This window comes from Sprattus sprattus (assembly GCF_963457725.1).
Source record: "Sprattus sprattus genome assembly, chromosome: 4".
Classification (NCBI taxonomy): domain Eukaryota; kingdom Metazoa; phylum Chordata; class Actinopteri; order Clupeiformes; family Clupeidae; genus Sprattus; species Sprattus sprattus.
The window spans coordinates 32,529,915-32,544,077 of NC_137923.1; the positions used below are offsets into that span (position 1 = coordinate 32,529,915).

Below are 14,163 nucleotides of genomic sequence, written 5' to 3' on the forward strand. Positions count from 1 at the left end.
ACACACACACACACACACACACACACACACACACACACACACACATACAAACATACGAACTCTCTCTCTCTCTCACACTCACACACACACACACACACACACACACACACACACACACACACACACACACACACACACACACACACACACACACACACACACACACACACACAGTCAAGTTTCTTTAGACCTGTATCAGTTACAATGTTGTGTAGTCTATCAGCACTGTCTGTGACTGAAAACCAAATGATTGTATGTATTGCAAAGATTACACGATGTAACATTGTGTGTGTGTGTGTGTGTGTGTGTTTGTGTGTGTGTGCGCAGTGCAGGTGCATTAGTAATGCTGCAGCATAAGGCAGCTCCAGAACTTTAATCCGATTAGGGGGAGTGCCACTCCCAGTGTCTGCACACACACACACACACACACTAACTCTTTCTCTCTCTCTCTCTCTCTCACACACAAATACACACACACACACACACACACACACCACCGCCTAGAGAGACGGACTGGATTTGATGCGAAAATAACCTAAGCTCCATCAGCCGTATGGTTACTTACCAGGCTGGCATGGCCGAACCAACTAACACCGACACACATGCACACACACACTCACACTGACCTGTCAGTCTAAGGTGACAGAGACTTATTATAACTTCCTCTCGGTCCATCTATCTTGCTCTTTGTCTTCCGTCTTCTCACCACCCCTCCCCCTCCCCTCCCTATCCTCTTTCTCTCAGGGAGACGGAATCCTCAGGCGTAATGAAGGACTTACCTAGTGGCATGCAGCGGATGGGTCTCTGTATCGTCGCCCTGGTTCAATTTCCCCCACTGGACACTATCTGAGCCTGCTGGAGTGTGTGTGCTTTGTCTGGAAACCTAAGAGTGGTTATGAGCTTGTGGCCTCCGGATGTAGAGGAATGAAGGCCTACTGAGTCCCAGACAGAGGGACACGCATGCCTCTACAGAATGCCAGTTCATCAGATCTCTGTGGTTCCTGTCACCAAGGAGGCAGCTAGCAATGGTCGTAATACCAGCCGGTCCAAAGAGAAGACTAAAGACCCAGAGGTAAGAATTACTGGGAAATGCCTACACATGCTCACAAACTCACCGATTTTTCTCTCTCTCTCATACACACACACACACACACACACACACACACACACACACACACACACACACACACAGGCACACGTGTGACCTATCTCTTAGTTGTGCCAATTGATAATTCTTGCTTTTTTTCAAAATTTCAGTGTGTTCTGTTTGAGAGACACACAGGTGTACTGTGTCTGTAGGAAGAGGGTCATTCTCTGTGTCTTTTGTTGTGGTTGGGCAGCTTTGTTTCTTCTTGTAATCGAGCAACATTTTCTTCTCTTGCTAATGCTAATTATTTCTGCTGATTAAGTGGATTAAATAGTTGTTGTGTTATTGATGGTAAGTATATAAGTGTTATGTAAATTTGGGGTCTAGAACTTTGAACAAAAATGGCACTATTGTAATAGCTATAATCAGAGTATAACATCTCATTTTGGTCTGTTTTAATGGGTGTGCTTCAGAAAGCCCAGCAGATGTTATTAATGTGTATCATAAGAACAAAATGTTAACGCTAAAGTTAAAGCTACGATTTACTAAAAACAAGAGTAATGTCTAGACTGTAGAATAGTTATAGGCTGCCCTAATGCTGATGAGTTAATAGCTTAAGCTTGCTAACCTGACAGTGTCCTGGTTTTTGGTTTGTAAGAATGACTTTGTCTTCGTTGTCCTGGTTTTGGTGGGGAAGTGGGTGCTTTGTGTGGGTGTTCTAAATCAGTATTTTGACTAACCTGACAGTTAGATATCACACAGTGCTTGTTTTGTTCAGCCCTGTGAACAACTCTGTCAAGCAAAGTGACAGTGCAGTCTGCAACAGTCAACTACTTCTCATATCACTTAGGGGAAACAGTTCATATATAGAAACCACAACTGCTCAAAAAACGCTAAATCAATAATGCAGGCCTAATGTACTGTAATATTTGGTTTGACCACAGATGTTCAGGAGTTGACCTGTTTTTTTTTTACTCCTGAATGACTCAGAACCAAGTTAACCCACCATTAGCCAACACTTTAGTTAGTTTGTGGTTTACCAAGATTAAGTGTCATGTCAGTTGATGTGTACATGCCGATGATTGCTATAATGGGAATGCAAGGGTTCTTAGAAAGCAGGTATAATTCCTGCTGGTGTCTTCATGTTAAGCATGTAGTTGAAGTGTACTCTCTTTCAGGAGTGAGGTTAGAATCACGTGTCTCCTTGCTGTGACCTAGCTAGGTACTGTGACTTTTAATCTCTTGAGCTTTTTGCCACCACTGTCACAAACAATCACTATCTACAACACAGCACAGGCACACACCATCGGAAACACTGTTTGCAATTACACTACACTTACAACACCATCTAAGTACAAGGGTGAGTGTGTTAACATAACAAGATCACACCTGGTTTCTTGGATGCAGACACAAGAAATGTGGAAAAAATTAAATAACAGCATAATTAAAGGACCATATTATATTATAAACCTACATAGCCCCATTCCAGTCTATTTCAGTTTGGTAAACACATACATTCAGAAACATTCAGTTTGATTTTCAAATGTTTTATATAACCCATAAAGCGCCAGGACCAATGTCCATTGAGACACAAAACACAGAATCAGTAAGAGGCAGAGGATAAATTAATGCATTGTGAATTAGTGAAAAGAAAATATGAATGAGGAAGAGCGAGACACATCTTAGGAAGGAGATAGAAAGAAATGGTTGGGAAAACAGTTCATTCATAATTCAATCACCTGGCTATTGAATAAGAATGACACTATGGCTGAGGTTGTCTGGAAGGATATTTCATATTGCAGGTCAAGTCAGGTCAGGTCAGTAATATAACAGCTCTTTGGAATGGTGAGGGATGTTCTGTGAGAGATTGTTTAGAACAGGAGGAGCATGGTTCACTATAAGGTTACAATAAAACCACACCGTCCCTTTTCTTTAGGGACAAGTGTCTAATCTGAGATATTTAAGTCTTGCCTCAATTACGTCAGTGTTACACTGTGACAGTGTGCTGCATTGGTGGTGTCCTTGTCTGAGTGTATAAAAGTTGTTAGTTCGTAGAACAGATAAGCAAATCTTTGCTCCCTTGAAGTCCTGTACATAGGTTCAGAAAACCAAGAATGTAGTCCATGAATCCTGGGAGAGAATACCCTTTGGCATGGGCTTTCCAAGGAAACTGATATATTCAAAACGTTTTGTTTTGATGCCAACACCATTCAGATGAAAGATGCCATTTCTGAGTACAACATTACTTTGTATTTGAGGACACAAAACCTGGCTACTGCAGCGCTATTCTTGTATTGTGTTCTTTCCCAGGTGTTGTGACACCAAATGTGGTGTTAATTTGGTGTCAGTGTCTTGCCAGACATTTCTCTTGGTTTCTGATATATTATTTGGTTATTGTACTGTGATGTGTTCCCATAGAGATGGTGTGTTTCTATTAGTGATGTTGAGAGTGTGCGGCTAAAGGATTGAGAGCTCTATGTCCATTTCAGGGCCCATGAGAAAAAAACAATCAGCCTTGGAAAAGGGATAACTTTTAAGGGTTAAACATCAGATGCCCAGTTTGTAATCCAGACTGGCACACACACATTTGTATACACAAGCCCTCACCCCCACCCACACTGCACTGAACTAAGCGATGTGGGCTGCTCACACACACCTTTGCTGAGCTGTGGAAAGAGCACAGGCAACTGTTCTAAAAGGTATGTTTATGTACGTGTGTGTGTTTATTTATTGTACTTTGGGTGTGTGTTGGGTCATGCATTAGGTTTCTAATCTCTGTCTGTAGGAACAGTTAGTAGGACTACCTGCAGATTGGTAATTGCACACTTGTGTTATTGATTAAAAAAGCCTTTAAAGCACTATGTCGTAGTGCATTGTAATTCTGTTATGTAGTTGATATTTTGAGATTATAGAAATAATGAGCCTTTTGTGTATATTTGTGCTCCAAATAAAACTAGACTTACTAAGTACCTCTATTTCCCTGGCATCTGATCCCATGACCATGGCATCTTTAGGATGTTGTCACTGAACCTGGGAAGTGACACTTAGTGACATGCTGAATAGCTCTGCTGCCTCTATGGCAGCTGATGTGATTATAGAGTTTCCGTGTTCCCATAGGGTTAATTGGTCGAGTAATAATGTGTGTGTGTGTTATGTGGCATGGGCACATGGCTTAGCAGCTGAGATGTGTGTTTGGGTGTGTGCCAGGGGCTCTGTGTGATAGAGTGTTGCATAACTTGAAGAGTACATTCGTCTAAATATTTCTGTGAGTGTGCGACACACGTGTTTGTTTATGTGTATGTGTATGTACTTTAATGTGTTGGCCAAATGCAAGGTTTGTAGTGTTAATACAAAGGATATGATGTATCCTTCATGGAAGGCTGCTAACTCTTATCAATCTGTTTGTGCAAATTGTTCACCTGTTGCACTACGTCATGGCTTTGCTCACGTGTAGGTTCATAACAGAACAAAACTGATAAAGAGACAAAGCTGTGGACTTTATTTCATTTTAATACACTCACAAGTGTGGCTATCTCACTAATGCTTGGGCTTAACTAGTTCTATTGGGTTAGTAGGGGTGGGGTGCACAAAGGTGAGAGTTTAAATCATCTGAAGGATTGAAAAGATGCAGGTGAAGCTCAACTGTTGAACCACCCATGGAAACAAGTGTTAACTCTGCAGTCTAGAAGAGGAGTCTAGGAAATGACTTTTCTGCCTGTTCTGTGCAAGAGATGGGATTGCACTTGTATGTATGTGTGAAAACATGAATTCAAAGTGCTTTTGTTATATTTAGATGCGCTTATCAGTTTTAGGAACTCACAAGTCACCCACACAAGAGCTTCAAGTACTGAATAATCTGACTTACTTATGTTTACTTTTTTTTTTTTTACTCTTTTCTGTCTCAATACTTCTTTCCGTCTCTGTCTTTGTTGAGAAGTATCTAAACTTTAAAGTAATCCGTCTTTAAAAAGGTTGCACACATTGCCAAACACTCGGTCAGCCGCACACCTCTTACATAGCGGTTATCTTAAGTAATAGGATTGGCTTGCCTTAGTGTTTGGCTCACATTAAATGTGTGTTCCACACATGTGACTCCCTTCTTTAGGCCCACAGGAGAGTGTATGTCTATTTCTGTGTGTTTCTGGGTTCGTATGCTTATAGAGTAATTAGTGCTGGTGTATATTTCATGTTTTTCTTTGCTTTCTCAGGGAGAAAAAAGGCCAAGGCGATCTGGGAGTCGATCGAGCTCTAAGGTGCTGATCTCTGTATTCACATACAATATTATCACATGCTATGCTATAATAACCTAGCCTGGTATGACCAGACAGGTTCACATACAATATTATCATATGCTATACTATAATAACCTAGCCTGGTATGGCTAGACAGGTTCACATACAATATTATCATATGCTATACTATAATAACCTAGCCTGGTATGACCAGACAGGTTCACATACAATATTATCATATGCTATACTATAATAACCTAGCCTGGTATGACCAGACAGGTTCACATACAATATTATCATATGCTATACCAGGGGTTTTCAACCGGTGGTCCGCGGCGGTATTGCAGGGTGTCCGCGATTTAAAAAAAAGAAAAAAACAAATTGCTTTGATATTTCAACACATTTCCAGATTACTCTGGAAAATGTCTGAAATAAGAAAAATATGTCTAAAATAATATAAAGGTGATTCACGCTGACAGAATATAGCCTTGCACCTATCCAGTCTATGGTAGCCTGTGCTAAGTTCTGGATAAGTTGCCAGACCGAATTTCCAGAGCTTGCTGCAAAAGCAATGAGGTGTTTTTTGCAAACTTTCAAACTACCTGTGTGAGAGCATTTATTTTTTTAAAATAAGTACAGGGCAAGAGAATGATATGAGACTGTCGCTGTCTACCATATCGCCAAGACAGGCTGTGTGGACTTCACCATGCCCAGATATTACACTGACACGTCTCCCTTCTCCCCACACATGCACGAACGAACGCACACACGCTAGCGCGCAGGCACATCAGTGGGCTGCGGATTACTTTCTAGTCAGAATGGTGGTCCCTGGGACAAAACCAGTTGAAAACCCCTGTGCTATACTATAATAACCTAGCCTGGTATGACCAGACAGGTTCATATACAATATTAGCTCAGTGTGATGATGATTCGTACAAATGATCTACCATTATCTACAAATTATTTATAAAGTTATGTTTGCAAGGAGACCTAATGTCAAGAAAATGGAGCTTCATGTAGACATTTAAAAGTAATTAGGACATCTTGAGCTATGTCAAGAGACAAAGTGAATTATATTAAGGCATATATAAATTACATGTGACAGTTTTTTCGGTGACTGACACATCATCATCTTAACCAGGCAAGTGGCTCCACCTCCGGGGCAGGGCTGACCAGTGTTCCCCGCGCGTCTGCCACTCCCTCTGCTCAGGACGCTTGCAGGTTGGTGCGGTTCACACCTCTTTACTTTGCCTCCCATCATGTGACCAATAACACCCCACATTTTGAAGTCGTCCGCTGTTTGTCTGTCAGATAACTCATGATGACTCATGATGTATGAATCAGCCAGCAGTAAAGCCCCAGATGACTTTCATCACTGGCAACTCTGTTCAGATGTTAACGACTGTTGGTCAGGAATAATGTTAAAAAAAAGTATTATGAGGAACCAAAACTCCCATATGTATGTGGTGTCATTGTCAAGCTGCAAAGTGAAACTGTATTTATCTCCAATAAAAAGACATAATCATTTTGACAAATGCTAGGTACCTAGGTTATTATCTTAATAATGGCAAATAAAAGCAATGCATTTCAACGCTGTTAAACAGTGTGATTTGCGTCAGTGTGTCATAGTGTTCTAAACAGTGTTACCAAATCCTGTAATCCTGTTCAGCCTCAAGTTCACAGTTTTTTGTTACCTGATCCCTCAAGATTGCAGAATTGCAGAGTACTAAGCAGACACTTTTCTAAGCCTTAATTAAGAGATTTTGACAGCAAACTAGAAATCCTTTCCACTAAATGGCCTCTTGGGGTTGCAGAGATTAAACAAGTATTTTTCTTTCTATCTGTTAGTCAGATCTATGTGTAGGTATCGGTTTCTGTATCACTGAATGATATAGAAATCTATGACATTCAAACCCCATTTTGCAATGGTACATTCCTCAGATAACGACCTCTGTTAGCCACGGTCAGTTTTTGTTGTTTAGTTATAATAAACATCCTTTCCCCCCTCAAATCCAAAACATTGTTCTATGTTAAGACATCGCATACTTCATATGGATACAGTGACTGAAGCCAAACTTCTTCTTTATTACTGATCTGTTTTAATATCTGAACCAAACTGAAATTAACTAAATATTGAATTAGGTATTCATAGAGTATTTTAGTTATTTAGTATTTTTGGACATTTTCAGATAAAAACAATAGGCAATTCACTGGGCTGTTAACCTGTTACTACTGAAATGTATACAGCGATGTATTTACTCGCTACATTAGAACCTCTTACTGTAGTCTACGCATACTTTATATACATATAATACATAATACATAATACATTTTTTATTTTAGTGACTGTTTGTAAATTTCATGTTTCACAAATACATAGTCATATCGTTCTGTGTTCTCCCATCCTTTAAGTTTGCATGTTTGTGTATGCTTGGTGTGTTTGAATGTTTGTGTATGCATGTCTGTTTTTGTATAATGGCATGTTTATGTGTGTGTGTGTGTGTGTGTGTGTGTGTGTGTGTGTGTGTGTGTGTGTGTGTGTGTGTGTGTGTTCATGTGTGTGTGTGTGTGTGTGTGTGACAGCTCTGTCGCTCTGGCCAAGCTTGAGGAGGATGGTGCAGCACAGAACACACCCGTCATGCCCATAAGCCCCGCCTTGGAGTCCGCCCCCTCGGGGAAGCGGCAGGTGAAGCGGCGCCACCGGCGGCATCGCGAGAGCACAGGTGTGGGCTGTGTGGCGGACTGCGTCGAGGGCCAGAAGGGAGAACGGGAGAAGGAGAAGGAGAAGGAGACGCGTTCGAGACACGTGCGCACACACTCTGACTCGTCCGATGAGGATGCGGATGAGCAGCGCTGGAGGGAGTCTCGCTCCTGGAGCCGGGAGAAGGCCCGGAGACGCCGCAGCAGCAGCCGGCAGACTCAGCCGCAGGAAACCCGTGGGGCCGCGGACGCGGTGGAGCTGCTCTCTGTGGGGTCGGACGAGGTGGGGAAGGAAAACCGCACACCTGAGCCAGCCCCCACCAAGAGCTCCAAGAAATCATCCTCCCAGAAGAGGGAGGAGAGGAGCAGCAAGGTAGACATTCAGAGACCAGCCAGTGGCAGGGAGGGGCAGGATAGCGTCGAGGAGCAGCCAATCATGAAGAGCTATGAGGAGGATGCCGAGGGGGGGGGGGACCTGGCTGTTCCTATTGGGCAAAAGCCCATCATCCCCACCGAACCCAATGGGATAATACAGACAAAAGCACCGACCAATACACTTTTATCTGATGAGGAGCTGGAGGTCTGCAGGTCAGTTTTTGGAGATGATAGTGTACATTTCTTGTGTAACGGTTGTGTGTGTTGGGCTAGTTCTACTCTAGTGTGTCATACATACTTTTACCTTTGAAGCTCTGAGGTATAACTGTCATTGTCCTTGTGTGCGTTTATGTATGTGTGTGTGTGTGTGTGTGTGTGTGTGTGTGCGCGTGTAGGATTTGTCACTGTGAGGGAGACGACGAGTGTCCACTCATCACCCCGTGCCGCTGCGACGGGAGTATGCGTTTTGTGCACGAGGGCTGCCTCCACCAGTGGATCAAGAGCTCTGACACGCGCTGCTGTGAGCTCTGCAACTACCAGTTCCTCATGGAGACACACCTCAAGCCTTTGCGCAAGGTGACACTCACAAACACACACACACACACACACACACACACACACACACACACACACACACACACACACACACACACACACACACTGACACTCACACACACACACACACACACACACACACTCACACACACACACACTGACACTCACACACACACACACTCATACACACTGACACTCACACACACACACACCCACACATACAAACACATATATAGCTGTAGTGTGCTGTCAATACATACATTAGACTCTTAAGACAATCCAAAATGAGTAAAACATCGCAACTATTTCAACACTGTCACCTTGTGGCGGTGGTACAACACTGCATGCAACCTCAGTAAGATCTGATTTGTTTGAGAACAGCATGGTTGTCTGTTGTTTATATACTGCCTCCAACTATTCCACTTTTTTCCCAGTGGGAGAAGCTGCAAATGTCCACCGGTGAGCGCAGGAAGATCTTCTGCTCTGTGACCTTTCACCTCATCGCTGTAGCATGTGTGGTGTGGTCACTCTACGTGCTCATTGAACGCACGTCAATGGAGCTAAAGATGGGCATTCACCATGGTAACCATTTACACATGCAAAAGCAGATTTACTAAGGTCTTGTGAAGGTTAAAGGTTGAAGACATTTAGCACATGTACAAGGGTAGTCTTTATGAGTTCATGTAAGACAGGCTCTGAAATGTAATGTAGTCGTCATCAGTAGAACAAACAGTGAAATCTAACTTTGTGCTGAATTGTGATTGGGTGCAGAATAATGTAGGCGGATATGAGTGTGTGTGTGTGTGTGTGTGTGAATGTGTAAGGCATTGTAAACATAAAACAAAAAGTAAGGACATTTGTGTTTGGTAGATTATTTCTTTGTTGTAACAATGCTTCTTAGCAATAAATCTTATACCGTTGGAAAGCCTGTTTAGTTCCCTTTCAAATGGTGCCACATTTGTAAGGAACATGTATTTGTGGGATGAGTAGCACAGCTGAGAATGTGAGGTGCGCCCATGAAAAATGTGCCAAAAAGGGGAATTTTGGCACATTTTTCATGGGCGCAACCCACCTACTCAGATGTGCTGCTCATCCCAAAAATTATCCCACAAATGTCCTTCCTTTTTGTGCTAGGTTTATATGGTAAGAGCCCTCATTCTTTTCACACACAGTGGCGGAGATGAAGTTGTCTGTTAACAATACCTCAGGTATGGTGGAGTGGCCCTTCTGGACCAAGGTTATCGTGGTGTCCATTGAACTCACCGGCGGCATCATCTTCATGTACATCCAGTGCAAAGTCTACCTGCAGCTCTGGAGACGCCTCAAGGCTTTCAACCGAATCATCTTCGTGAAGAACTGCCCCGACACCGCCAGGACCGCTGATGAGATCAAATCCACTGCAGCCACTCATACCAACGGCCGGCAGGAGCCAGTCGAGATGTGCTCTCCTCCGGCCCAGGCCCACACTCCCTGTCCCTCTCATGCAGGCGGCGGTGCGTGTGTGACTCCTGTGTGATAGATAGGTTGATAAGCCTATTAGGGGGTGTGAGGCAGTGGTGTTTCTACCCCTCCAGATGACTGATTGGTGAGAGGTTGAAAGAAGTATAACGCTGGTTTTCAAAAAACAAACCCAAGGTTGTTGGTGTACAGAACTAGTGTGAAAAGGAGAGGAGAGGGAGAGAAAGAAGCCATACCCAAACAGACTGGGTAATATGTACCGATCCAGTGTTGTGAGTGAGGACTCACCAACACCAACAGTAGCCACTTCAAATTGTTTTGATTGTGTAAGATTTGTTTTCTGTGGTTAGTCTTCATGTATTCACACAATGCTAAAATACTCATATGCAGCTCAAAAGGGCATCATGAAGCCATGCATCCTATGGCGGTCTAACAGTGACCACAGATGAGCCTACTGTTTTAAGTGATCTACGGTTTTGTAATCCTGTAGTCATGTTTCATCGACATCTTGCTTCATACAATGCAATACAGCCATTTTTTTTTCTTCTCAATGGTGACTAAAATTACTTTTTGTAAAAAAAAAAAGTTTTGATTTGACTTGAAATGTATCATGATTTGTTACAGTTCAGGTTCAGAAATATTATATGTGATCATGTTTACCCTTAGTTTTTACAGTTAAGCTATCCAACAACAATGATTCAATGGACATGAATTGTGGCCATACAGAAATGAGGCAGACCAGAATGCACACTTTTGGCAGTAAATTGTAAACTGCCCAGTCTATTCCTTCTTGAATCTCTGCCACCCACATGACAGGTTCAGATGAAACATAGGTGCAATAAACTTGTCAGAGTATATAGCTGTTGTTACTGTGTTTATTGAGAGGAAAGGTACCTGGCGTAGGTTTAACTAGTCCTGGTTGCCACCATATTTATGTCCTACTGCAAACATAGTTAGTATGGATGGATGAATGCTTTATTAATCCTGAGGGAAATTTAGGTATCCCCCATCAGGAGACACAACCACAGAGAAGAGTGTAACTTCACACCACACACACACACACACACACACACACACACACACACACACGTGTCCACATATGCATACTCAGTGTCATAAATCTTCATCCTCAAAGTCAACATCCAACGCTTCCTGATCATCATCATCATCTTCCACTTCCTGTCCAATATCCTCTTCTTTCTCTGTGGGTTTGTGAGTCCCCTGACTCGCTCCTCGAGCAGAGAGCTTCCTCATCTTAATGTTGGGCAGCTTTTTCAGGTCTCCATCCCACTCTCTGTACACCCATATACATGTTCACAAGCACACATGCAGAGAAAAGAGATGGGAACAACAGTTTTATACCCAAGCAGTTGTACAAAACATTATGCTGTTGATACTAGTAAATATGTGTGGGTTGTTTCAGCTGTTCTAAAATGGAGTTTAAATGTTTTGTTGTGGAAGGAAATACACACCGGAAAACTTTAAGATGTTTGGTGTTCATGATATCTGGAATTTCTATGAACACAAGGAAGAAAGAGAGACAATGAATGAGCTGCACAGAATTTCAAACAGACCTGTAGACTTCTAATAATACACTGAGAGTTATGTGTTTCTGTCTAACCAGCTGTCTAGAAATATAAGGCTATCTGCTGCAGGGGATCACGAGTCCTGAACAGCTTGCTAGCAACAGCTTATGGAACTCTGTCCTACCTACTCATTCTATTTTCTGCAACAAAATCCCAACATGGTTCTTGGATAGGAGTAATGTGGTGGCAGGCCAAATCACAGGCCAAATAAAGGAGTGACAAATGTCATCAGATACACCAGAGGGAAAGAGAAGTTAAGATTAAGGGCCAGGCCAGAACATGTTTCCTTACCAAAACCATTCCCCTCATACAGCGCCCTCTCGCGCTCCATGATCTGTTTAATGACGGCCTCTCTAGACCCGTGCTGTCGTCCCTGGCGACCTTTAATACTGTTCGCCAACTCAACCTGCTCCAACTCCCCATCAAAGCGGTGAAGATACCTGAGTAAATGACAATGATTGTTAAATTAGGTTAATTACCATTTCTGCTCAGAATCATCAGGTAGTCCTGACAAATTTTCCTTACCTTTCAATTATGTTGCAGGTTTCTTGTTTGGCGTATTCTTTCGTCTCTGAATCCAGTTCATTCTGGAACCATAACAGCTTTTCTCCTGTAGACAAAATGACATAATATTTACTAAAACCGTTTTAAAGCAGCAATAAGTAGTTATTTTCCCAAACTAGCAAGCTAACTACCTAAAAGGCATGCAAAAAACCTTTTGGACACCATCAACAGCCCAATTGCCACTGATTGGAGCTTGCCAACACACTAACTGGGGTCTTTTGGCAGTATAGCTGGCAATGGCATTCTGTAAAAGCTTTTTTGCCATTTTCAAAGGGTGTTCCAGCATAGAACTACATATCCTGTGTACGTCCTTCATTTAGCCTACGATATTCTGACGCCTAACGTTTGCTTTTGCGTGGTATTCTGAACACATCTCGGGTTGAGTAGGCTGACCGGAGCTCAATATTCGGAACTAGCATTCTAAACATATCAGATGATACAACGACTGAACTGAACACCGTTTACTGTTAATGCGTCAGCTCCAGGGTTACAGACACAAGTTAGCCTATGTTAGAGGAAGGCAACACAGACAAAACAACAAACAGCTGACAATACGGCTATTAAGAAGGCAAGTGAACTTAACTTCACCCTTAGGAATTTGAAATCAGGTCACCGACATTGCTCGTATACAAACCATATTGTTATCCATGCAGGGTAGGTCACTTACGAATTAAGTTCAGACGTTGCGCTTTTTCGCTCTTCTGTCTGAAAAACAATCGCAAAACAACACAACGATTCAACAATTTCAGATTGCTGACATTAACAGCACCAAATCAACTGCTGTAACAGACGTTTATTTCAAACAAGTTAACAAGCCCAACGTTACCTATCCATCTTATCCGATCTTGCGGCCGCTCTGGCCATGTATCCTGCTTTCCGACTAAACGGATGAACAACTTTCTTCTCCGCCGTCTTTTTTCCCTTCGCTGCCTTCGGCTGAAAATATTTTATTAATCACACGTTCAAAATTTTAACTGCTTAATGTAAATTATAGGGAAAAAACTTACCATTTTTGCGTTTATGTACACCGGGATGAACGCACACGTGTTACCACTGGCAGAGCAGGCAGTCCAACTATGTTTTCGTTCCCCCCCAAACTGCTTTGGAGATGTTCGTTCCGGGACACTTCGGGGGCTCGATCAGCATACACGAACACATGTAAATGTATTGTTATAATCTACAGATATTTACAAACATATTTAAATATTATATTTGACTTCAGCTCAGTCTAAAAGCGGGACTGTAGCCTGGTTGGTTGGATGTAGATTCGGTTTCATTGGCAGTCCTAAAACAACTGTTATATTTGTCTGTAGTGTATGCTGTAGTTAGCTTCTTCTCTGAAGTAAGTCCCCAGATCACACCACACTGCTAAAATAGATATTGATGGGATATTAATTCATTGTTTGTTTAATCATTTAATAGAGGCTTAGGTGTGGAGGACAGAAAGGGAGAGAGGAGGGTCACACACGTATCTGATTACTTTTCTCGTAGAGCTAGACTCACATCAGGTGCACGGGCGTACAGCACGGTTACTTGAGTGGCTATTATGAGATTATGGAAAGCCAGTGCCTTAGTGCCTTCACGTCGTAGCCTACTCTATGTGCAA

General features: G+C 42.5%; 2 protein-coding genes across 3 annotated transcripts; one reads left to right on the top strand and one right to left on the bottom strand.

The window, feature by feature from the left end:
* Positions 1-973: 973 nt before the first annotated feature.
* marchf1 (membrane-associated ring finger (C3HC4) 1) lies at positions 974-10,465 on the top strand (the record flags this gene model as incomplete). Its single annotated transcript, XM_080836274.1, has 6 exons — positions 974-1,072; positions 5,296-5,340; positions 6,461-6,540; positions 8,790-8,970; positions 9,384-9,531; positions 10,158-10,465. The coding sequence occupies 6 exons, from the start codon at positions 974-976 to the stop codon at positions 10,463-10,465; spliced, it is 861 nt and encodes a 286-aa protein (XP_080692400.1).
* tma16 (translation machinery associated 16 homolog) lies at positions 10,317-13,618 on the bottom strand. Of its 2 annotated transcripts, XM_080838067.1 has the most exons (8): positions 13,565-13,618; positions 13,384-13,493; positions 13,225-13,262; positions 12,519-12,603; positions 12,285-12,433; positions 11,880-11,922; positions 11,515-11,701; positions 10,317-10,457 (listed from the first exon to the last, which is right to left on the bottom strand). In XM_080838067.1, the coding sequence occupies exons 1-7, from the start codon at positions 13,565-13,567 to the stop codon at positions 11,521-11,523; spliced, it is 609 nt and encodes a 202-aa protein (XP_080694193.1). In that variant the 5' UTR covers positions 13,568-13,618; the 3' UTR covers positions 10,317-10,457; positions 11,515-11,520. The 2 variants fall into 2 exon arrangements, with proteins under 2 accessions (XP_080694193.1, XP_080694192.1); XM_080838066.1 differs by lacking the exon at positions 10,317-10,457 and having other exon boundaries at positions 11,285-11,701.
* Positions 13,619-14,163: the final 545 nt, after the last annotated feature.